General features: G+C 36.6%; 2 protein-coding genes across 2 annotated transcripts; one reads left to right on the top strand and one right to left on the bottom strand.

Annotated features, from left to right (window-relative positions):
* The first annotated feature begins 3,845 nt into the window (after positions 1 to 3,845).
* On the top strand, positions 3,846 to 10,233 carry LOC113666487 (uncharacterized). Its single transcript, XM_089208718.1, has 4 exons — positions 3,846 to 5,297; positions 7,239 to 7,446; positions 9,132 to 9,235; positions 9,950 to 10,233. The coding sequence occupies exons 1-4, from the start codon at positions 5,274 to 5,276 to the stop codon at positions 10,154 to 10,156; spliced, it is 543 nt and encodes a 180-aa protein (XP_089064844.1). The 5' UTR covers positions 3,846 to 5,273; the 3' UTR covers positions 10,157 to 10,233.
* A 5,347-nt stretch (positions 10,234 to 15,580) lies between these two features.
* Positions 15,581 to 18,290, bottom strand: LOC113666498 (uncharacterized). Its single transcript, XM_089210844.1, has 4 exons — positions 18,264 to 18,290; positions 16,832 to 16,979; positions 16,296 to 16,399; positions 15,581 to 15,865 (listed from the first exon to the last, which is right to left on the bottom strand). Exons 1-4 carry the CDS (start codon positions 18,288 to 18,290, stop codon positions 15,641 to 15,643), a joined length of 504 nt encoding a protein of 167 aa, XP_089066970.1. The 3' UTR covers positions 15,581 to 15,640.
* Between the last annotated feature and the right edge of the window lie 4,311 nt (positions 18,291 to 22,601).

Genomic DNA, 22,601 nt, shown 5'->3' with positions numbered 1-22,601 from the left:
ACATCTTGGGTAAACTGATGCATGCTAATACGAATAATGATACCCAACTCTCGATAAAGAGCTTCGGCCTGCTCTAGAGAAAACCCTCTGTCTCTTTTTGGTGCTTGTCTGTGTGTGTGACCACTACATTTTGGGGGCATGGAACAACCTTGTCCTCTTACTCACCCAACGTGTGCCATAAGCATCTCGGTGACGTGGACATGTGATTTCGCCTTTTGCTGATGTCAAATTGAAGAACCCTTGAAAGGGACCACAAGTACAAAGTACATGTACATTTACATGAAATTATATAAATACTCAAGCCCGTGATTAGAAAAGTAACATGCGATTGGCCGTGCAAATCGCACGGCCAATCGACAATACACAATCACGGTGTCTGGTAAAGACATTGGATTCCAATACAACTTTTTTTTCAAACCATGTTTCATTTAGTTTTTGGTGGCAGTGAGAAAGGGGTAGGGAAATAGCCAAGGTACGATGTATGTGTTTTCTTGTCAGCTTGAAAATAATAACAACTTCGTTCTGTGTTCTTCTTAAATAGGTCAGTGCCTTTATGAGTTAAAGTCTTAATGGATGTCGTGTTTCGCATCTCATTTTAGTAACAAATACCTATTCCTAACACGGACGTGTTCAAAATGGGATTTCATGTGAAGGAGAAGACATCCCACTTCGATGGGTAACCCACGGAAATGTGATCCGGAAATGTCGAATCTTTCCAGTGGAATACACCGTGTTTTATCCCAAAATGTGAAGATATGAAGACTTCCTTTTCGCGAGCGAATAACTCAGAAGAAAAGGTGTACAAGGTCTTGAGTCTTAAAGTGTGGTCGAATAGAAAGTCATGGTCGCTGAATTTTCTTTTTTAAAAAAATAACCTTGGGTGGGGCATTTGAACGTGATTTCGGCCCCGGGGAACAGGAGTTTAAAGGAACTAACTTTCAAAAGTTCAAATACACGTGGGCGGGGAAGTTGAAGTTTCGACTTGAATGTCGCACAAGCATGAAATTTGCCTCAGTACCTAATCTAGCCCACAGTAATTGAATTTCGCCTCTCAAAGAAGCATCAACGACGTTTAAGCCCCATAAAAGAGGTTTTACGTCTCGAGTACACCGTAAAAGGGCTATACACCCGCTCGAAGCGATGGACCTCCGTGAACTTACCTTTAAAAATACACCGGTACCTTTCGTATTGCTAAAATTATTGAGCTGAAAACGCACAAAATGATAGACAAATTTTTTTTATAAACTTAGTGTTGCGCTCAGACTGTGTAAGAATTTGATAATCGTGCCTATGCTACTCCTACCAATAATTATAATAATCTTAATCACAGTAATTGTATTAGTAGGTTGAGCATATCAAACATATTTGCATGTGGCTTTTAAACACTCTTAACATACCCTAAATTGTTTTCTCCGTCGGCCCAAGGTTGAGTTATTCTTCTTTACATCGTTGGGTGACGAGGTTTCTGAAGTTTTTATCTTTTTTGACCAAAAATTTCACTATCGTGGATATTTTGCATCATTACGATAGATACTTTAGTGCAAAAGCTCATTATCCCTCGCCCACGTTGATGTCGGAACACCGGAGGTCGGCAAAACGCAGAGCTCACGAACAGCAGAGCAGCTTCTAATACTGACTACTTTAAGTGTAGTCTTATCGATATATCTTCTTAATTTTACATTGGTCAGGAAAAGTTACCGTCTTTGGTGCACAAGTCACCTCCCGCAGCGAGGCGCACATCAAGCATCAAAAAGGCCTCCCTGCAGGTTTGAGTTAAGCCGTGTATTTCCCACAGAATGGATTAGCAAGGCGTTTCTTCTAAAAATTACTATCGTTTTTAATTTCCACCATCATGTTCAACATTTCCCCATACAATCCTGGACGAACGTTCCAGCGAACGTTTCCTTTGGACTTGTTGGTGTAATCGCGTGATAAGCAGCAAGAGATCAACAGTTTCATGTCAACATTAAATTGGCCTGAATATATTTGTGTTTTCACCTCTGAAAAACAAAAACATCGTATTTCTATTTATAATTGTTGTATTTTAATGAAAAAGATGTGAGTTACCCTCTGATATCTTTGGCTCTCCTCAATAGCACATGACGACTTTAGCCCTAAAACTTACCCTTACTCTTATTGAAAACAAATAGGAAGCATTTCAAGGATAAAATGAAGTTGTTTTTAAAGCATTATTAGTTTCAAGATTATGTTTACTTTAAAATTAAAAATTATAGCAATGTTATTATCGTAATGAATAGATAAGAAATATAAACTCCGAAGAGATTGTAATGAAAACTCCCATCGAGACATCTGACTTTTCGCCACATTTAAATTAATGTTTCAATTTTCAGGAATTGCTTCAGGTTCTACTTGGGAAAAATTGCAATCATGTTTCGATGCTTCTCATAATTGTTCAAAGCTTTCTAATTTTTTTTTACTGTTTTCTTAAACACTCGTCACAGTTATGTAACTTTGCTTGTAGAGGAACATTAACTCAAATTATGATCGGGTATGGCTCATGCACAGTGTCTCAAGAGTAATCATCTTTCAGTCACATCAACAGTAGGGCTGGTAATGGATTACCGCCCCCTTTGTTCCTATTGTACTTAATTTGCTAATTACAGGTTTCAATGGGAAAAGTTGAGCAAACTACGTTTACGGAATTGCGAAGGTTTTGCGTAGAGCGTGAGACTATGTATGGTAAAGTTGACAAACATGACGATCTTTACAAGGTGTGGTTGACGGAAGGAATTCCTTGCACATACACGTTCCTAACACAGTTGTTTCTTCGAGGTACAACTTAAGCTACAACTTTCGCTTGACCTCTTATCTGGATACAAGACAAATAGAATGAAGCGATTCACGGAATTAAAAGTCCTTGATACCACAACTAAACCTAGTCTCAAATCTACGTGCCCTTCTTGACAAGGCAAATGGAACCATGTCGCTACTGTCGATGATTAGATTTAAGGATTTTTATCAAAATCTCAATTACCTGTATCGAAACTATGGTAAGCGTTTGCTAAAGCAAGGTCAAGGTCATTGAATTCTCAAAGTGAACCAAACATAAAAAGGAAAACAAAAAAAATTTTAAAACTGCGTGAATCAACAAAATAACATACAAGGATTTCCCTGCGCAAAAATGTTCTAGAATTCCAAGGTAGACATTAAATCACAATCACTAAAACAATGCCAAAAGTTATCTTAATATATTTTTTTTCCTGAATGATGATGGTTTAGCATAATTAAAGTTCGATTTTCAATGTTTCTCTTATTTAGAACTGGCCTTCAAATTCATGCTCAATGTTTCTTCGACCTGGCCTGCAAAATGGCATGCGAGGGCAGCTAAATAGAAAGGTTAATAATTTTTAATAGGTTTTACACTTATCAGACCCAACAAACGTTGCGGTTACGATTACGATTATTTTTCTGCTCTCTTTGCCTTCGCTTACCGGTTTAGCTAAGGTCCCAAATATTATCCGAACAGCACAATCAATTATGCACTATTTATAAAGGTATTAACTTTTCCTATCTAATAGTTATATTTTCGTTTTACCCACAGAAGTTCTTTCAATTTATGAATTAAATGGTTTAAAATTACACCATCTCTCAACCTTTAGAAAATGTAGAATCTCTCCTAGAAAAACCCTCTGTTATCTCAAAGGCGGAGAAACATCTTTTATCTGATATCACTTCGAGTGATTATCCTTCCTCTTAATAAATGGAGATTGAAAAAGACCAGGAAAGCGTTCAGAAATGCTTAACATTCGACCGATTTCAAAGGATATGTCAATATGTCTGTAGTTGTCTACAATAACGAGGCATATGCGGTGTTTTCAAGTCGAAGATGACGTTAAGATCGAACTTATTGCAACTAAAGATGCTATTAACCTGCCTAAACAGGAGTGTATAGTTCATAAATTCCCTGTGTGTGTGTGTGGCAAAGTTGACATGAGCTTGACTAAAATACCTCAGCAGGAGAGAATCAAGAGGAATAACAGAAATATCTGAGTCCTTCGGATCAGTAGAAACCCACACAACCCCTCCTCGCCCACTTGAGAACTAAGTAAGGGTTATTGATTATAATCCCTGTAGTTGCACGTGCAAGGCAAAGGAAAAAACTTCCGTGCGACCTCTCCAAAAAATGTCAACAGGGATAGCGGCGAATGAACCCTAAAATCATGGATGCCGGGGAATCATTTATTATGGCTGGTACGTCGCCGGTAAAAAAGTTACTGATCTAAAAAATAACTGTTATCGTGGAAATTTAAGGTTTTCAAATTTATTTAACAGAAAATTGTCAAGAACAAGTTACGTGTCTTTTGACCTTTGTTACCAGGGCTAGTAGTAAATATTTTTAAGAGGCAATTAATTTAATCTCTTAAGTCGAATCATAATTGAATAAAACTTGAGTGGGTGTTATTTTCACTAATCTCTCACTTATTCCAACGTTATGCGTTTGTTTGTTTGTTTTTTTTTAATTGTTGCTTTTGATTTTTTTCTTTTTTTTTCTGCTTTGTTTATTGTTTTGTTTTGTTTTGTTGCTATTTTTTTCCATTTATTTCATCCATCCGGAGCTTCATATTGGACTAAAATTTGTAACTCTCTGTGAGAGCAGGCTTAAGAGTGTAATTCAATCAGTTAGTTAGGCGTTCCGTTGTTTTTTTGGCTGGTTAATTTTTCAGTGCGGCGTTTTTTTTTACCAAAATAATTTGGCCAAACCATTCAGGTGGCGGATTTCCCCAACCGACAACGAACAAGCGCTCTAAAGTAAGCGCGGGGAGTGTGCGGGGAGATGTCACGAAAAGTAGCTGAATTTGATTACGACGAAACAAAGAAAACAAAGTTTACGTTCTTTCAGCTGTATTATCTCAGAAAACTGTGTGAACTATAAAACAAGTTTGCAGATGACGGAATGTAAGCAATTTCAAACTCCGCGAAATTCAATCATTGAATAAAGAAGCTGTGAATATATGGTGTTCTACTGTAAATCACCCAGGAAGTGGTTAAAGCGTGATAAAAGTTTATCAGGAAAGGCGCGATTTAGTGGTGTGTTTTTTCTCACGGCTTTCCCTTTTACTCTACAGTGCTTGTGTGTAGAATGTACCATCCATTCTTAACATTTTTTTGGTATGAGGGGTAAATTAGGTACTTCTAAGGTGCAACCCCTTCAAACGGTATAAAACGGGTGTAGAATCTTAAAATTTCTATTGAAAAACTTTGGTTTGTTGCAAGTACCAAGATCTCTGATTGATTCCTGAAGGTGGAGTAAAATGGACGTCAAAAAGATTTTTTTAGTAAGTAAATCAGGGTTTTCTTGACTTTTATTTTTATAGAATAACAAACTGAATCTCCAATTATAATATTATGCGTAGCGCTGAGTTCGTTTGCCACCACTGATTATTCATGGCGCTTACAGCGTTGCCAATTAACATAGACGTGTGTATCAGTTCGCAAACTTTATCACAGATGTGGTTGTAACAATTCTCCTGGGTGAGGAAAAAAAGACATTGGTCATGGGGGATTTAGTTATTCTTTCTCCTTTTGGTGTTTTCGGAAACAAAGGCTGAGATAATCGTTACGCAACTGGATAAGAAAAGGAAGGGGTTTGCTGCACCACACCAATATTGAAGCGTTGCCTCCAGCTCTCGAAGCTTCCTTGCCTTTTTTTCCAGACAGCCCTCTCTGAGCTGCTTTTTAAATAAAAGTTGGTTTCAGATAGATTGTAATTCTTTTTAACTATTATCTTTTAAATCACGTAGATGTAAAATGTAAAAAGACTCGCTAATTCAGAGCTTCATTTTTCGAACAAAAACTTTATTTAGTTTTGGACATTTTTCCGCCTACATAGCTGATCTTGAATTGTGCGTTTAAAAGATCAAGGTTTGGCCACTAAATAATTGCCCTTAGTTAATTTTCCTCGGGGAAAAAAAACCAAACACCCTATTTCGAAAGAGAGAGTAAAACACCCTTCTAGTTATAAAGAAAGGCTTTAGAAAATTTTCTTTATGTTGCGACGACTCAGTTATATTTACTTCAACATCAGTTGAACACAAGCCTTCTACAAGAATCGTTAGATCTGTCACAATTAAATACTTGATGACGCATTGATCTGACCTTTTCAGAAAGGACAAGCCATCTTACTTTAAGCCTTGATGAATTTCAAAACCTTTCTTACTTTTGGGCTTTTTTTTTACTTGAAAAACGTATATATCTTGCCTATTAATTGCTTTCTTGTAGAAATTTATGGTCATTTTGATCATGGTTTTAAGCCTAAAAATGATATGAATTCCGGTTGCTTTCACTGCCGTAGAGTTCTAAGCAGATCATAGACGTAATTTCAGATTCAAGTCTACAAATGAACGCATGTCACACTGACAAGATCTTTCTTTTAAGATTGCTGAAAGTGGGAGCAAAGATTAAAATCTTTGCTCCCACTTTCAGCAATCGGAACGTTTCGATCTCAAAAATCACGTATGTTCGTCACCTTAGTAAGTTTCGCTTCACTTATATTCATTATGCAAAATAATGATCACCTAATTGGGTAAAGCCGGTGACAGTTAAACATTTCTAAGTCCTCCTGGGAAACTCTGCGGAAGAGCATTCTTCAATAGCATGGTGCAGTCACGTATCAACACCGAGCTGTCAACACTTTTTTATAAACCTCCTCATATTAACTAATAACGAGTCGATGATGTGGGAAATGACACGTAAGATGCTAAGGTGTCAGTTAACAGGTCATGGGAAGTAAATTGAAGTCACTTTTAAAGACTCTTTCGGAAAGAATAGAAAAAAAACTTACGCAAACAGTTTTATTTTGGCAGAAATTCAATCGAAGTTTACACAGAGGTTCCTCTCAGATTGGCCGACGTTTTTGTGTATCTCTTTTTTGACTTTAGGTTCCTAAACTTTGACAAAAATTGGCGATGTTACCATGATACTTCATGAACTGAATTATACACTCTTGAAAAAAGTTTTTAAAGCTCAACCGGTATGAAATAGGAAAAAGGGGGGGGGGGGAATCCAAGTTAAGCAAAAGGTGAAAGAAAAACCCTCTTAGAAGTCAGTCAAGCAGATAAATAAAGTACTGTGAGTGTACAACCTATTTTTTTTTTTATCAGATTTACGCATCTAGTGCATCATCAAGTTCCTCTAATTGTGGCCTACCTACCGTCAAGAACCGCAAAAGGTACTCGAGCTGTTCTCTAACCCGGATTTTTCAATTTCTTTCTATCCAGATTGCATTCGTAGTTGTGCTGTCGCACGAAAAAACAGGATCGAGTCACATTCCACTGGTAAGAAGCATAGGTTCGTCTTTTAAAAGAGAGACATGCGTTAATGGAGGAAATCTGATTAAGATTTACACAAACCAATGTCAAGTTGTAAACGGAAAGAAGCAGTGTCCGGTTTACTGCAATGGCAGAGGCACTTTCGACCAACAGACAAGTGGGTATTACGTGATTACAATATACACTGTCATTGAAAAAACATTTACGGCTTAGTTCTTGTAGCTTTCATTGTTCAGGAGTTTAAATGGCTGTGCCTTTTGACGCTAGGATATTGCTGAGAAAAAAAGGGCTTAGACAAGATTTACTTTTTGCCACCAGGACAATTAAATTTAAGGTTCCATATCATCTAAAAAACTAAAAAGCCAGGACGCACAGGCAAGCATAGGCGCTCATTTGAAAAAGATTAACATCCACATTAAGTAAGGAACTGATTGTAACACATTTGATTTCATCATTGTGGCCGATTTCTTTCGTTAAAATTCAGTTGGCGATGACAACTATTCCCTAATAAAATCGTTTCAATGTAGAAGCGATTTAGCCGTGACTGGAGGCATTTGAAGGTTTAAAGTCAGATCCATGCCTACGAGTACTTTGTAACCCGCAAAATTTTCAGTGAGGAGAAAAGAAATTCAAAATTTGTTTTTTCCTTTATTTCTTGGTTTTTTGCCTCGGTCTTTTACCTTAGCTCATGGAATATTATAATCTTCCTAAAGTCACAGATGCCAGCTTGCACAACCGTACCCATCTCTCTAAACGCTAGGAATCCCCATATTATCAGTAAAGTACCATTTAGGAGGAGTAGGTTTGGTTACTCGCCATTAAGATGATTTAATTCATTTTACGTAAAACCAAAGTCGTGGTTGTGACATTTGGTCCATTCTCAGTTGGAAACAGGCTGAGTTGGGACAAAATTCGAACTAAAATATCTATTGATGACAGTTTTAGCAGATGCGTGAATAATATAATAATATAGAACGATGGTTTTTCGTCTTGTCACGAGCGTGGGACAAGGAAAAAATTCTGAGTCCCCATGAGGAATCGAACCTCAGATCTTCGAATTCCGCGCTCCAATACACCGTGCTACCACTGAGCCACAGAGACTCTACGAAGTTCATATGACACGCTTCCTGCATACTACTAGGATCAGCAATGCTGATGGCATGACAAGAGTGGTAAAGCATCGGAGAGTGGAATCCAAAGGTTTGAGGTTCGATTCCTCACGGGGACCCAGAATTTTTCTTTGTCCCACGCTCGTGACGAAGGGAAAATAAAAATTCTCTCTCTATTTCTTAACCGAACTTAAACTTACCATTTCTCCTATTCTTAACATGATTTAAAATTCTGTTAAAATGGCGATAACATGATCGGAGTTGGCATCGAGTTCTTTGAAAAAATTGCCCGCCAAGTTTGTGTCAGATGCAACATTTCAGAAACGCTTTTTGCTTTCAGCCTTTCTCCAAAATTACGCCACTTTTTCGATATTTCCCCAACACATAATTGTCAATTCTGCCATGAACAATAACTGATGGCCAAAGCTGTTCTGAGTGCTCGGTCCCTCGGGGATAGCAACAAATAAAGTTCAAGAAAACTTCAAAAAGTTTTAAATATTTCTATTTGTACTAAGAAGTAGAATATATCACGTGTAAATGATAACCTTGATGGCAGATTTGCTTAATACAAAGCATTAGCGATTATACATTTACATATATTTACAAAAACCATCTGCACGAAAAGCAATGTCGTCTTTCTCAGTAACTGGCTGATTCGATGATGATAAAAGTAGTGGATAGTCGAAGTCCTTCCAAAATCGTTTTTTCATTATTGATATGTTTATTCTTACAGGATTTGAGATTGTGAAGCACAATAGAAAGAAGTGTATTCAGTTTCAAGACGGAAACACCAGATATTCGTTGAAAGTCATAAATGGGACGGACGTAATTTTTGAGGTGAGTTAAGATTGCTAATACAAAAGGGAAAGCAAAACCTACTCAGGTTGGTCGTATAGGTCTATTATAAGTGCTCAAGTCCTTGTTTTTTCCCCATTTTCTTCCTTGTCTTCTCATAAGCAAATCGACTCATGGTTATGGTAATGATAACAATTGTAAAATAATAAATACTATTATTTTGCTCTCTATGCATGAGTGGGCAGTATTCTACAAATCCTGCTATCTGATTGAGCGGGTCGTGTTCTCCCATCCAGCCCTCCACAGCGGGCGCTATCCTATTGGTCGCGTGACGAGTTGACTAACACATCTTTATTTGGCTTCGTTGTAATATGTTTTGTTTTGCCAGTTGGGCAGCATTTAGAGGCAAAGGTCTCAATCACGACCTTTAACCGATAAATAACTTTTAAAATAAAAATGATAATCACAACGACGATCACGATGAAAATAGGAAAGTTGTGGTACAATATCATTAACAATAGCAAAGAAAATAAACTTAGAAATTATGTGTCAATAAGCAAATGCAGAAAAGAGGCTTGCAAAAAATTCAGGTTTCGACAAGACATTCGACTTTTTTTTTCAGGCTTTTTTTCTGCAATTGCGTAAATTGCAGCTCACTTGCGAGGATTACAGCTTTACTTGATTTTCATCCGCAGGTCAAATGAAGTTTATTTCATTGAAAATTACATGTAAGTGTTAAATTTGTTGTTTTTATAGGAACAGTCGGCGTGCGACACAGCAACCAGCCATGACTTCTTATTCAAAGAGGAGAAAAATACCGCCGGAAAATTTACATACAAATACACCTCGAGTACCAATAAGGCCATGTACCTCGGAGTTAGTGCCAACTGCTCTGATGACAATCTATATTTTCTTTCCACAACTAATCAAGACAAACGGTGTTTCATGGAGAGATGGTCTTGACTGTATGTTGATTTCACAAAGTTCTGAATTTTTAAAGATAGTGGCCAAATCAATGGATTTCGTCAATTGTATTTTGAGTCTTTGGATGAATCTAATTTCTTAAGTGTGCAAAGAATAAAAGATTTTTATTACAATATAAATTGTCATTTGTATTTCACTTCGCAATCTAGTCACCAATTTATAACTATTATGAAATCCCTGAACCATGAGAAACAATAACCGAAGGCACTGATCTTATGTTTCTACGAGTACTACATCATTAGTATTTAAAAAATTATTTGATACCCACTCTGTTTTGGTCGAAAGTGTCTCTGTCATCGCAGTTAACCTTCAGCCAGTCTCCACCTCATCAATTATCTCTTTTAAAAACAGAACCAATACTCGTCACCAGTAGTTTCAGTCTTGATTGATCTTTCTCAGATAATTGAATATTTACAAATGCGATCTAGAGAGGAAGGGATTTGAGAGCGACTAGAGTACCTGTCACAATGGTGACTAACTAAGTTGGACTCACTCTGTGTTTCTGGAGGAACTTCATGATGTGACAGATCTGTATATTTAAGAGCAATCAATTTGCACGGTCACCGTTTTATGAAGCACCTTTGTCGTCTGGGTGCACCCACATGTATTGTTTAACTTGTAACAGGATTCAAAGATATTTCTTTTATTTAGCTTTTTAAGACCTTCCTAAAGCCTGCTCTATCTCTCCATTATGAGGGTTGTTGCCCTCTGGTGTCGCCCTTTCTGATTACAAATTTTCGTGTCACACCATATTATTAATAGGAAAACATTCTTCCTTTTTTTCCTTTTTCTCTTTCATTAGAGATCAGTTGAGCTTCGCAAAAGTTTGACAAAAGTATTTCATTTGGTCATGATGTGACATCATTGTAAAATAGCCAGTTGTCTCAAAATTCAGGAACTTGAGGTCCAAACGAACAGTTTTCTTGTACATAAGATTTCGACCAGTCTGAAAGAAAAGACTTTCTCTAAACTTCGAGTAGAGGATCTTGTGCTAATACAATCTAGTATGACCTTGTTTTCATTTCTCTTTTGATATTAAGTTTCCTTCCAACAATCGTTAAGTATTTCCCTGTTATCATACTTGACTTTATCATATTAAATGTTAGTTGTTCTTTTCTGTCTAATCGATCATCAGAAAACGTAAGGCTGGCGTTGCAGCTTTCCGTGAAAATGGAAAATAGTTAGCAAGCTAAACCTCTTAGGCGTGAAAATGGGAAGCAACGCGGCGCAGTATTGCGAACAATCAGGACACGTACCAATGTACCAACTAGAAATCAGGATAGAAATGGCCAAAATTTTTTCTACGAATCTAAAAACATAATGCATTTCTTTAGAGGTAAAACTAACGAAAACGAAAAGATTTCGGATTAAGCAAACATCATCGAATGACATAAAACCGTACGCTTATTAATGCAGTTAATCATATACAGCAAATGAAGCATTCATTTGGACACATGTTTAGGACTTTAAGGCTTACTCTGAATAACTCTTACTACTCTCTTCACAGTGAACCAAATGGTAATCTCAAAATAGTCAATTGCATATACGTAAAAAAAAAGAGAAAAAAAAAGAGCGACTTATGATATGCCTTTTTCAGATGAACAAAAGCGGCTCTAGACTCCCTGCGGCATTTCGAAATAAGCATGTTGTTTTCTCCTAGAAAAACACTCTCGTACCAATGTCAAGTGATCAGTTGTCCTGATCTTTAAAGCAGTGAAAGCGGTATCAGCTAGCCTTGTGGAGCACAAAATCTGCCTATGGCTATCTCGGTCAAGTTGCATTAAGATCATCTACGCCTTTGAGTATCAGAAAGTCACCGAAAAGAGAAAGTTACACATCACCTGACATTTTCCTTTTTAAATGGCAAAAAGTTAATTAATTATCTCAAGGACTTCTACGATTTCCTAAAAATCATATATAAGAGAAGTGTTAAATCCATACCTATATGTTTTTTTTAAAGTAATGAAAAATGGACGGTTTTCATTTTGAACTAGATCATTAAAGGACAGATATGTTTTTGACATTTCCAAACGCCGTGAATTTTTTGGTCTCGTCAGTCACACAACGCCATCTATTCCCCTTTGGAGAGAGACTAATGAGTGTAAAAGGGACAACGCTTACTGCCGTTCCTACAACAGAGTGAAAATCAAAATTATTCGGCAACAGTTGGTTACTTCAAAAATATAATTTCACGTAATTTTACTACGAAAACCAAACTGAAACTTTTTTGTACCTTTAATAGACTCAAACCAAAGATATATTGCGATCTCTAATAGTTCAAGATACATTGAACAAGAAAAAAGGATAATATTTCAAAGAGGGCTTCTTGATTGGTTGTTGCCTATCTGGACTTCGCCCGCTATGTGATAAAATGCAGGTTAATAAGAAGGAATTAACACGCGATTGAGTTAAGTCCAAGGTAGCTAAAACCGAATTATATTCGTAGATAAAGTCAAAACACGGGAGAATTGCGTGGAAAATTCACTATCAGTGGCATTTAGTTCCATTTGAATTGTTTTTCAGTGGTGTTGGGCAATGCGGTTAGAATACGTGATTAAATACAGGTTGGTTACAGGGAAATGACACGTGATGGAGCGAAGTCTAATGTGGAATCTGGGAGAGATGTAACTCGTTATTTCCAAAACTTGGGTGATGGAAAATGTGAAGTTTAGCATCATTTTATACGATCCCCAGGAAAGATGCTTGTTCACAAAGTTCTTCTAATTTGTTATCATCGCTAAAATATGTTAAAAATTAATGGCGCATTCTCATAGGTGCGTAGCGGTTTGGAGAGCAAAAGGAAGGGAGTAATTAGAAACGCTCGATCAGGTCTAAACCTTTTTTCCTTGCTCTGGCCACTTCCGGCATACTTTACGGCAGAAACAGACTATAAATGATTCATTCATTTGTTAAATATTTTCTTCAAAGAGTAGCTTTTATATTACATCACGTGACATAAAACTGCTCTTTAAATAGAGAACAAGGCAAACAGATAAAGAAAAAAATTTGACCATTTGAATTACAAACTGACAGACTGATCTACAGTTAACATGCCGCCCTGAAGTTAACAGAACCAGTACTACACAAAGTCATAGATAATAGAGAGAGCGAAAAACAACAACCGTGGGATACGTAAGGGACTAGCTAGAATTAGATGCGCCACTTTTATCTATTTCAATTATGATCGGATTTTAAGGATTGACTTAATTGCTACTCATAATTACTTCACGGTAGCTTGGGAGGCAATTCGAGAAATATGTAAAAGGTACTCAAAAAGTTATCTTACTGATAATTACTGTAAACTTAAATGTCTACGGTCACCTCAAAAATGTGGGTTTCAATACAAGTCTTCACCTACGCAACACCCCCGGAATTACAGTGGCAAGTGAAAAAAAAACTGACTCGCTTACCAAACCGTAACAAATTAAAACACTATTTAACTGTCAATCCAAGATGGCACCCGACGTCTATGATATTTCACATAGGATAGATTGACTTTCTTGCCAGTGAAACAAAATTTAACGAATATAGTACATTTGATAAGTGCGATTTTTGTGCGAGTTTGTCAATTCTGTAGTACATTAAGTATGTGCTATTTCAATTCTAGCTGAGACCATGACCATAACGATATTTGTCGCCGATCTACACAAATCACAAATTCCACTACCGGGAAGCCTGAATTAATGGCCAAAGTATTTAATTGAGCCCCATAGTTTGTCAGCAAACATGTCTTTCACGTATCAAGACGATTTTTTACGGAATGGAGTCGGTTTTAATACGGAAAATGTCGCACGTCCTAGAAATAAGAGGACAAAACCTGAAGCAGACTCAACGAAGACGCATAATAAAAGCTGCAAATTAAAATATCCAAATACTACAAATGAAAGACAAACGGCAAAAAAGAAAGAATGATACAAAGATAGATTAGCTATGAGGAAGTAAACATACATCCGAAATCTCTGACAATATAATTAGTAATGTTCAAATATTTTGAAGCTACTGTCAAAGAAAAAATATACAAATAATTTTTGGTTCCAGCGTATGGTTTTGAATAGTCTCATTCTTCTAATTAAATGCCCCTTTAGAGTAACGGAACTTCCACTGAGTGGTTTCGACACTAAAAGCTGAAACCAAAAATTAAAGAGATGTATTATAATTATCCGGGATCAAGAGGATGCTTTTTCCGGTGCGTTTTTTCATATTTTCCCATACTCTAAGTGCCGACCCAAGGCCGAATAACTCAGCGTGAAATTTGAAATAGACGGCAATGGTTTCAATGACAATTATAGTCTGCTTCGGTGGAGGGGTAAATAATTAGTCGTCGTCGACGATTACAAATTGCTTACGGGATGGCAGAGGATAAATTTTATTTCAGCACAAAGCGGAATCGGTAAAACTCTACGAAATATCAGACAAACAGAACTCCGTCACTTTCGCGATATTTTGGCCCAAAATAAAAACAAAAGTCAAGATACAACAACTCAGTCAAAGTTCACGCATTTTCACGCTACTCGCTCGCTTAACTATATATATTTTCAATCCATTCCTTGTCTTTTCCTTTTTTGTGTTTTGTCTCTTGAACTAAACCTTAAAACTTCCTCTGCGACTTCATCCAGCCCAAAAGTTTTTCGAAATATTCTGTCTTTTATGACATTCACGATCTTTCGTGTCCAGTTTAAGTGCTGTTAGAGAATCATCTTACATTACTCTTCGGCTGGTTATGGCATTTTAAAACTATTCGGACTTTTCTTTGGGATAATAAAAGGTGTGATTCAGCTATGTGATTGTCTGATTTTGACAAAAGGCATTTGAGAAAACAAGGTCCTCTATGGACTAATTTTATTTATCAACGAAACATACTGAGGCTGATCAATATAGCTCTTGACGCCCTATCGTCCTGACTGGCTTTGTTCGCCAGAGAATTTCGACTACTACAGCTTGCGAGACACTGACAAATGTGTACATGTTTCATGTCATATCATTCATGACCTCTAACGTAACAGACTTCGAAAGGTACCCAATTTCATCGGTGTCAATGCTGAGTACAAATTTACGTTTTCTGGCATATAAAATTTGCTTTGAACCTCGGTGGAGCTTAAATGAAAATAAAAAAACGCGGTTGGGTGCGGGTTTTTGACTGGATTTTTAGCAGTAATTAACAACAAATGACTGCCTTTTCAATTTCTGCTCCCGCTTCCCGCTCTTCCTCTCGGGCTCCCACCCCCTGTCCCCGTTCGTTTTGCTTATTTGTGGAATGAAGAAATAAATTATCATAAGTTTAGCTGCCACTCACTCCTAGGCCCAACGTCTGGTTTGTAGTTGATTTGTATTTGAATATATATATATTCTGACCTAACTTCAATCCTCTTATACTTTGAATGAAACACTCAGGGAATTCACAAACTTAGTTTAATGGGCCATTGTCTAAATAAATGAACAACTGTCGTAAAAACTACAAAAATTTTAACGCTTCATAACCCTTTCTCTATTCATGTAAAATCGCCTGTCTTTCACGGTTCCAGGAAAAAAAACATATAAGTTCTTATCAGTACAGTTATGATTAACTCCGAGGTACATCACTTGATTAGTGCTTGAGATGTATTTGTATGTAAAGGTATTTGTCGATACATCTTTTTCCTCTTTAAACAAGAACTCAGTGTCGGTTGATTCGTTGCACGCTGACTGTTCCTACAAAACAACAAATTTAACAGTTAAGTAATGAGCAAGTAAACAAACTGACAAGCAAACAAAATTTCCCTCATGTCAAAGTGGTTTTGTTATTGACAAACAAGAGCTTATGTTTGTGAAATATTCCGTTAAATTGTTTTTCCAGTTTCATTTCTTTGCTGTTGTTTCTAATATTGTGTCACAACCTTCCTGTCTGCAGCACCATCATTATCGTCATCATATAGCCGTAGTCGTTATCATCACTTTCTCATCACTTTCGTCCCAACTATTTCATTATTATTTTATCATCATTATTTCCATTATTTGATTTGCTTTTGAGTAGTCAAGCAAAGAAATAATGAAGAAGCAGGGACTTGTGCATGAGTGGTGAATCTCAACGATCAACTGAGTTGGTTTTCCTTTCCATTTTGTGTTAGCGCACTAAACTCACCTCAAAAACTACGTTCGTTCCATTGATGACTTTCAACGAGTATGTGATGAGCCCGGCTCTTTTTTGAATGCACTTCTTACCTTTCCACTTCACGATGTCAAATACTGAAAGGAAATAGAAGGATTAATAGGAGAACGTAACGATCGACTATCTGGTCACTGTTATCATTATTGGACTAGCTATTCGCTGAGAAAGACAATTTTGCTTCTTTTTTAATAGGGTACGGCTTTGCAGACGCAAACGCGACTGCAAAGGAAGTTTCCTTAATAAGGTTTTTGACAGTAATTTGGCAGTATTACAATTGAAATATGAGGGATATCACACTTACTGCTAAATCCAAACGATCCAGTCTGAAAAGGATTGGATATTGAGGAGACAAGACTTCAAACCTATCTCCACACTCTTTCCATATCGATTACTTTTCGGGCATCGAAAAACAAAACTCACTGAACGATGGATATCAAGAATCAAAGGCGAGTATATTTCGTTTCAACTAGTGTCTATATCAACATTTCTTATAATTCTTTAATACTCACTGGTGTTTTGGTCCAAGTCGGTTCTGCCATTGCAGTAAACCTTGCACTGCTTCTTTCCGTTTACAACTTGACACATGTCTGTATAAATCTTTATCAGATTTCCTCCATCACACTTGTTCACTCTTTTATAATACGAAGCAATGGTCCTCTACAGTCGAGTTTTCCTTGTTTGTACTTTCTTGCGTAACAGCACAATTGCAAGTGCAACCTGTAGAAAGAAATTAAAGAAAGCCAGTTAGGGAGTAGATATGTATCTTTGAAAATAAACAATTCGCACTGCGTGTTGGGGAGCACGTTTTTTCGTCTGCATGACTTTGACGATTGACTTTAATGATCACCTATTGTTTAACTTTAGACAGGATTAAGAGACTTTTCTTTGATTTAGCTAATCAAGACTATCTTTTAGGCCTGATCTATTTTTTTAGTATTAATAATGGTAATATGACCGAGCAGATTCCAATTCGGTCTGTAATCATACGAGTGACTGATAAATCGGACGACTGCGAAGCGGAGTGTGATTTGTCAAGCAAGAGTATGATTACAGACCCAATTAGACGACACAAAGTCTTATTAGCAACAATTATGACCATTAAAAACTCCGAGAAAAAATTTTAAAAAATATCTCTAATAGAGACATTGTCTAAAATAAAAAATCCTCCATTTGGAAATTCCCAAGTTTTGTTGGGTAAGTGGTTGATGCGATGGTTATTAAAATCAACTCTGTGATTGGTGGATTTTACTGAGTGGACTTAGTATGATTGGTTGCTTTAACTGTCCGATTTCAGCCAACTGTCCAAAGACACCTTCCGATTAAATCTCTCCTTTTTTCATTCATTAGAGATCAGTTACGCTTCGCAGAGAATATTATTCAGTTCATGTGACAACATTGTAAATGGCCAATTGTGTCAAAATTCAGGAACATTGAAGTCAAAACGATTAGTTATTTGTACATCAAGATTTCGGCCAGTCTGAAAAGAACCCCTCTCTAAACTTGGAGTAGAGGATCTTGTGCTAATACAAATTACCTCTTCTTAGATGCGTTCAATTTGATATTAAGTTTCCTTCTACCAATTATTAACTATTTCCTTGCTGTCATTCTTGACATTTACTGCATTCAATGTTTGTTGTTCTGTTGTTTTTCTCTTTTAGTTGTGGGAGTTTATAAGGAAGTTATAACAGCTAGGTGTTTCAACTCGACTACATTCGCCTAAATCTCTGAATAGTTCTTCAGTGGGCGATTGGGAGATATATATTATTATGCTAGATATTTTCCCATCTATGTTATCTTTATCCCGAAGATGAAATAGTTACGATGTACTAGAGTAACCTTTTGTTTAGAGTCTCTTTACTGATTGTAAATGGCGACACAATGTTTATGCATCAACGTATTGAAGTAACATGACTGCATTATCAACTTAATGGAATCTCTTACTTGTGCTGAGTATGGTTTTTCATTCATGATTATCTTTGAAAAGAATATGAAGTAAAAATATGATAAAACAAATCTTTAAAGACTTGCTTGCGCGATGTTAGATCATTGCGTGAGTTCACAAACCGTACCAACCAAACACCTCTAAGAAGAAGTTTCTAGAGAATGTGTAGGTCCTGTTGGCAACTTTGTTAAATAAAAGAATTGAAGGTGGAGCCCAAAGCCAAAAAGCTACAATATCCGTCTGATACAATTATTTTCTGTCCAATAGATCATAAGACAACAGAAGACAGGTGTTACAAATTCCCGTGAAAATGGAAAATACTTAGCAAGCTAAACCTCTTAAGCGTATAACTAAGAAGCAATGCAGAGCATTACGAACAATCAGGACACGTGTCAGTTTACCGGCTTTAAACCATGATCAGTCAAAATATTGCTAGGAAGCTAAAAACAAGGTGCATTTCCTTAGAGGTAAAAACGGAAAGATTTCGGACTAAGCTAACATCAACCAATGACACGAAATCTATAGCTGACTTATGCGTACATAATCATAAACAGCAAATGAAGCATTAATTCATCGAGAACTTGCGATTCTTGATCGCAATTTTGTGAACTAAAAGAATTAAAAGTTGAGCCCAAAGCCAAAGAACTGTATTATCCGATCGACACAAACATTTTCTATCTAATAGATCATTAGACAACGGGAGGCAGGTGTTGCACGTTTACGTGAAAATGGAAAATACTTAGCTAGCCAAACCTCTTGAGCGTGAAACTTGGAAGCAATGCATTGCATTGCAAACAATCACGACACGTGTCAGTTTCCGACTTTAAATCATGGTCAGAAATGTTCAAAATTTTTTATAGAAAGCACAGAACAAGACGCATCTCTTTGAGATAAAAACGAAAACGAAAAGATCTTTGATTAGGTAGACATCATCGAGTGACATGAAACCTTTTGCTTGCTAATGCTTAATTAATCTTATACAGCAAATGAAGCGTTTATTTGGATTCATGTATAGGATTTAGATGTATTGCTGATATCAAAAGGCTGACTCTTACGGTATTCTCAAAAAATATACATATAAAAAAATTGGTATGCCTTTTCATACGGACATAAGTGGCTTTAGACTCTGTGGCATTGCATTTCGAAACAAGCACGTCACTTTCTTCTAGAAAACACGGTCAGACCAAACCTGTCAAGTGGTGATTTCCTGATCTTGAAAGCTATGAAAGCGGTATCAGTTAGCCTAGTGGAGCACAACGTAACTTGGAGAAAACTGAAAACTGACTTGGTTTTGAGGCCATTGTTCGAGAAATTAGATTCACTGAACGCACTTTAGAATGTTTGTAACGGCTTTTAAAATCAAATTGCTTTAAACACGTGAGAATCCGTCGCCGAAAAGAGAAAGGTACGCATCACCTGACTCATTTCATTTTTAAAATGACGAAAAGTTAATTATCTTAAGAACGGCTACGATTCCCTAAAACCAGATCTAAGAAAAGTGTTAAAGTAGGTACCTATAAGTTTTCTTTTTCACGACATAGTATTAATTGAAAGTCGACGATTTTCATTTTTAAATAGAACATAACACGAAAGAAGTACTTTTAAAAATTTCTTAATGAAACTTCTGTGAATTTTGACACTAGACTAAGGTTTTTTGTTTCCTTTTTGGTATGGAGATGCTCCCTGAACTACAAAAAGGGATTTACCTTCAAACATTTCAGACTCTACTTACTAGAAATGTATGTTTGACGTCCATTATACTCCACTCTATAGAATCTGGGAGATATATTACTCGTAAATTCCAAAACTTGGCAATGGAAATTGTAAAGTTGAGCATCATTTTATACGATTCCAGGGAAAGGTGCGTGGTTCACAAAGTTCCTCTAGTTTGTTATCATTGCTAAAGTATGTTTAAAATTAATGGCTTTTTCCTCATAGGTGTGCAGAATTTTGAAAAGAAAAAGGAAGGGAGTAATTAGAAACACTTGATCGGGTCTCATGCTGCCCAAACCCTTTTTATACCTGTGGCCACTTCCGGTATACCTTACAGCAGAAACAGACTATAAATGATTAATTTATTTGTTTGATATTTTCATAATATTTCTGACATCACATAATGTAAAAAATACAAATTACGAAAACACACACTCACGAAGAATGTCTAATGACAGTTTGAATGATAAAGTGACTAACTTCTTAAATTAACTAAGCATGTTTTTGAAGTTAATAGTACTAGTCATTGATAATAGTGAGAACTAAAGACATCCCTTTCATCTGTTTCAATTATGATCGGATTTTAAGGATTGACTTAATTGCCACTCATAATTGCTTCATGGTAGCTTGAGAGGCAATTCGAAAATATGTAAAGGGTAGTACTGATAATTCTTGTAAACTACGGTCACCTCAAAAATGTGAGTTTCAATACAAGTTTTCACCTACGCAACACCCCGGAATTACAGTGGCAAGTGAGAAAACTGACTCGCTTATCAAACCGTAACAAATTACAACACTACTTAACTGTCAATCCACGATGGCGCACGACGTCTATGATATTTCACATAGGATAGATTGACTTTTTTACAACAGTACTAGTACTACACAAAGTCATAGATAGTAGAGAGAGCGAAAAACAACAACCGTGGGATACGTGAGGGACTAGCTAGAATTAAATGCGCCCCTTTCATCTATTTCAATTATGATCGGATTTTAAGGATTGACTTAATTGCTACTCATAATTACTTCACGGTAGCTTGGGAGGCAATTCGAGAAATATGTAAAAGGTACTCAAAAAGTTATCTTACTGATAATTACTGCAAACTTAAATGTCTACGGTCACCTCAAAAATGTGGGTTTCAATACTAGTCTTCACCTACGCAACACCCCCGGAATTACAGTGGCAAGTGAAAAAAAACTGACTCGCTTATCAAACCGTAACAAATTACAACACTACTTAACTGTCAATCCACGATGGCGCACGACGTCTATGATATTTCACATAGGATAGATTGACTTTTTTACCAGTGAAACAAAACTTAACGAATGCAGTACATTTAATAAGTGCGATTTTTGTGCGAGTTTGTCAATTCTGTAGTACACTAAGTATGTGCTATTTCAATTCTAGCTGAGACCATGACCATAACAATATTTTTGTCGCCGATATGCACAAATCACAAATTTCATTACCGGAAAGCCTAACTTGATGGCCAAAGTATTTAATTGAGCCCCATCGTTTGACGGTAAACATGTCTTTCGCCTATCAAGACGATTTTTCACGGAATGGAGTCGGTTTAAATACGGAAAACGTTTTCACCACGTCCTAGAGATAAGCGGACAAAACTTGAGGCAGATTCAACGATAATGCATAAAAGCTGCAACTTAAAATATCCAAATACTACAAACGAAAGATAAACGGCAAAAAGGAAAGAATGACACGAAGATAGATGAGCTATGAGGAAGCAACCATATATCCGAAATCTCTGACAATAAATATTTGAACATCACTAACTATTAGTAACGTTCAAACATTTTGAAGCTACTGTCAAAGAAAAAGCATGCAAATAATTTTTGGTTGCAGCTTATGATTTTGAATAGTCTCATTATTCAAAATGTCGCCTTAGAGTAACGGCAAGTGGTTTCACAACTATAAGGTGAAACTAAAAATTAAAGAGATGTATTGTAATTATCTGAGATCAAGAGGATGCTTTTTCCAGTGCGTTTTTTTTTATATTTTTTCATATACTCTAAGAGCCGACCCTAAGCCGAATAACTCAGCGTGAAGCTGAATAGACGGTAATGGCTTCAATGACAAATATAGTCTGCTTCGGTGGAGGGGTAACTGAATTAGTCGTTGTCAACGACAACTAATTGCTTACCGGATGGCAGAGGATAAATTTTATTTAAGCACAGAGCGTAGTGATGAAACTCTACGAAATATCCGACATTCAGAACTCAGTCACTTTCGCGATATTTTAACCCCTCGGAAGAAGCTATATAAGAGCTGGCTTCAACCAGTAATTTATATCGTTACACCTGAATCGATGGCCGGTTTGCATTCGGTGAGCGTCCAGTTTAAGTGCTGTTAGAGAATTATCTTACGTTACCCTTTGGCTGGTTATGGCATTTTAAAACTATTCGGATTTCTTCGGGAAGTTGAAATCTTCTTTAAACTTCTTCTGAAAGGTGTAATGCAGTTATGTGATTGTCTGATTTTGACAAAAGGCATTTGAGAAAACAAGGTCCTCTATGGACTAATTTTATGTTGCCACAACGAAACATACTGAGGCTGATCAATATAGCTCTTGACGCCCTATCGTCCTGACTGGCTTTGTTCGCCAGAG

This window comes from Pocillopora damicornis, chromosome 6, assembly GCF_964200805.1.
Source record: "Pocillopora damicornis chromosome 6, jaPocDami1.2, whole genome shotgun sequence".
In the NCBI taxonomy this organism is placed as follows: Eukaryota; Metazoa; Cnidaria; class Anthozoa; order Scleractinia; family Pocilloporidae; genus Pocillopora; species Pocillopora damicornis.
The sequence above is the reverse complement of the archived record's forward strand: the minus strand, read 5'-3'. Positions and strand labels throughout refer to the sequence as shown.

What these genes read in the sequence shown, in the direction of transcription:
- LOC113666487 (XM_089208718.1), top strand. Translation starts at nt 5,274, where the DNA reads ATGGACGTCAAAAAGATTTTTTTA. An exon ending in ACGTCAAAAAGATTTTTTTA is followed by an intron (nt 5,298 to 7,238) that starts GTAAGTAAATCA and finishes CTTTCTATCCAG; the next exon opens with ATTGCATTCGTAGTTGTGCT. An exon ending in CACTTTCGACCAACAGACAA is followed by an intron (nt 7,447 to 9,131) that starts GTGGGTATTACG and finishes TTATTCTTACAG; the next exon opens with GATTTGAGATTGTGAAGCAC.
- LOC113666498 (XM_089210844.1), bottom strand. Translation starts at nt 18,290, where the DNA reads ATGAATGAAAAACCATACTCAGCACAA. An exon ending in CGACTTGGACCAAAACACCA is followed by an intron (nt 16,400 to 16,831) that starts GTGAGTATTAAA and finishes ATTTCCTTTCAG; the next exon opens with TATTTGACATCGTGAAGTGG. An exon ending in GAACGAACGTAGTTTTTGAG is followed by an intron (nt 15,866 to 16,295) that starts GTGAGTTTAGTG and finishes GTTGTTTTGTAG; the next exon opens with GAACAGTCAGCGTGCAACGA.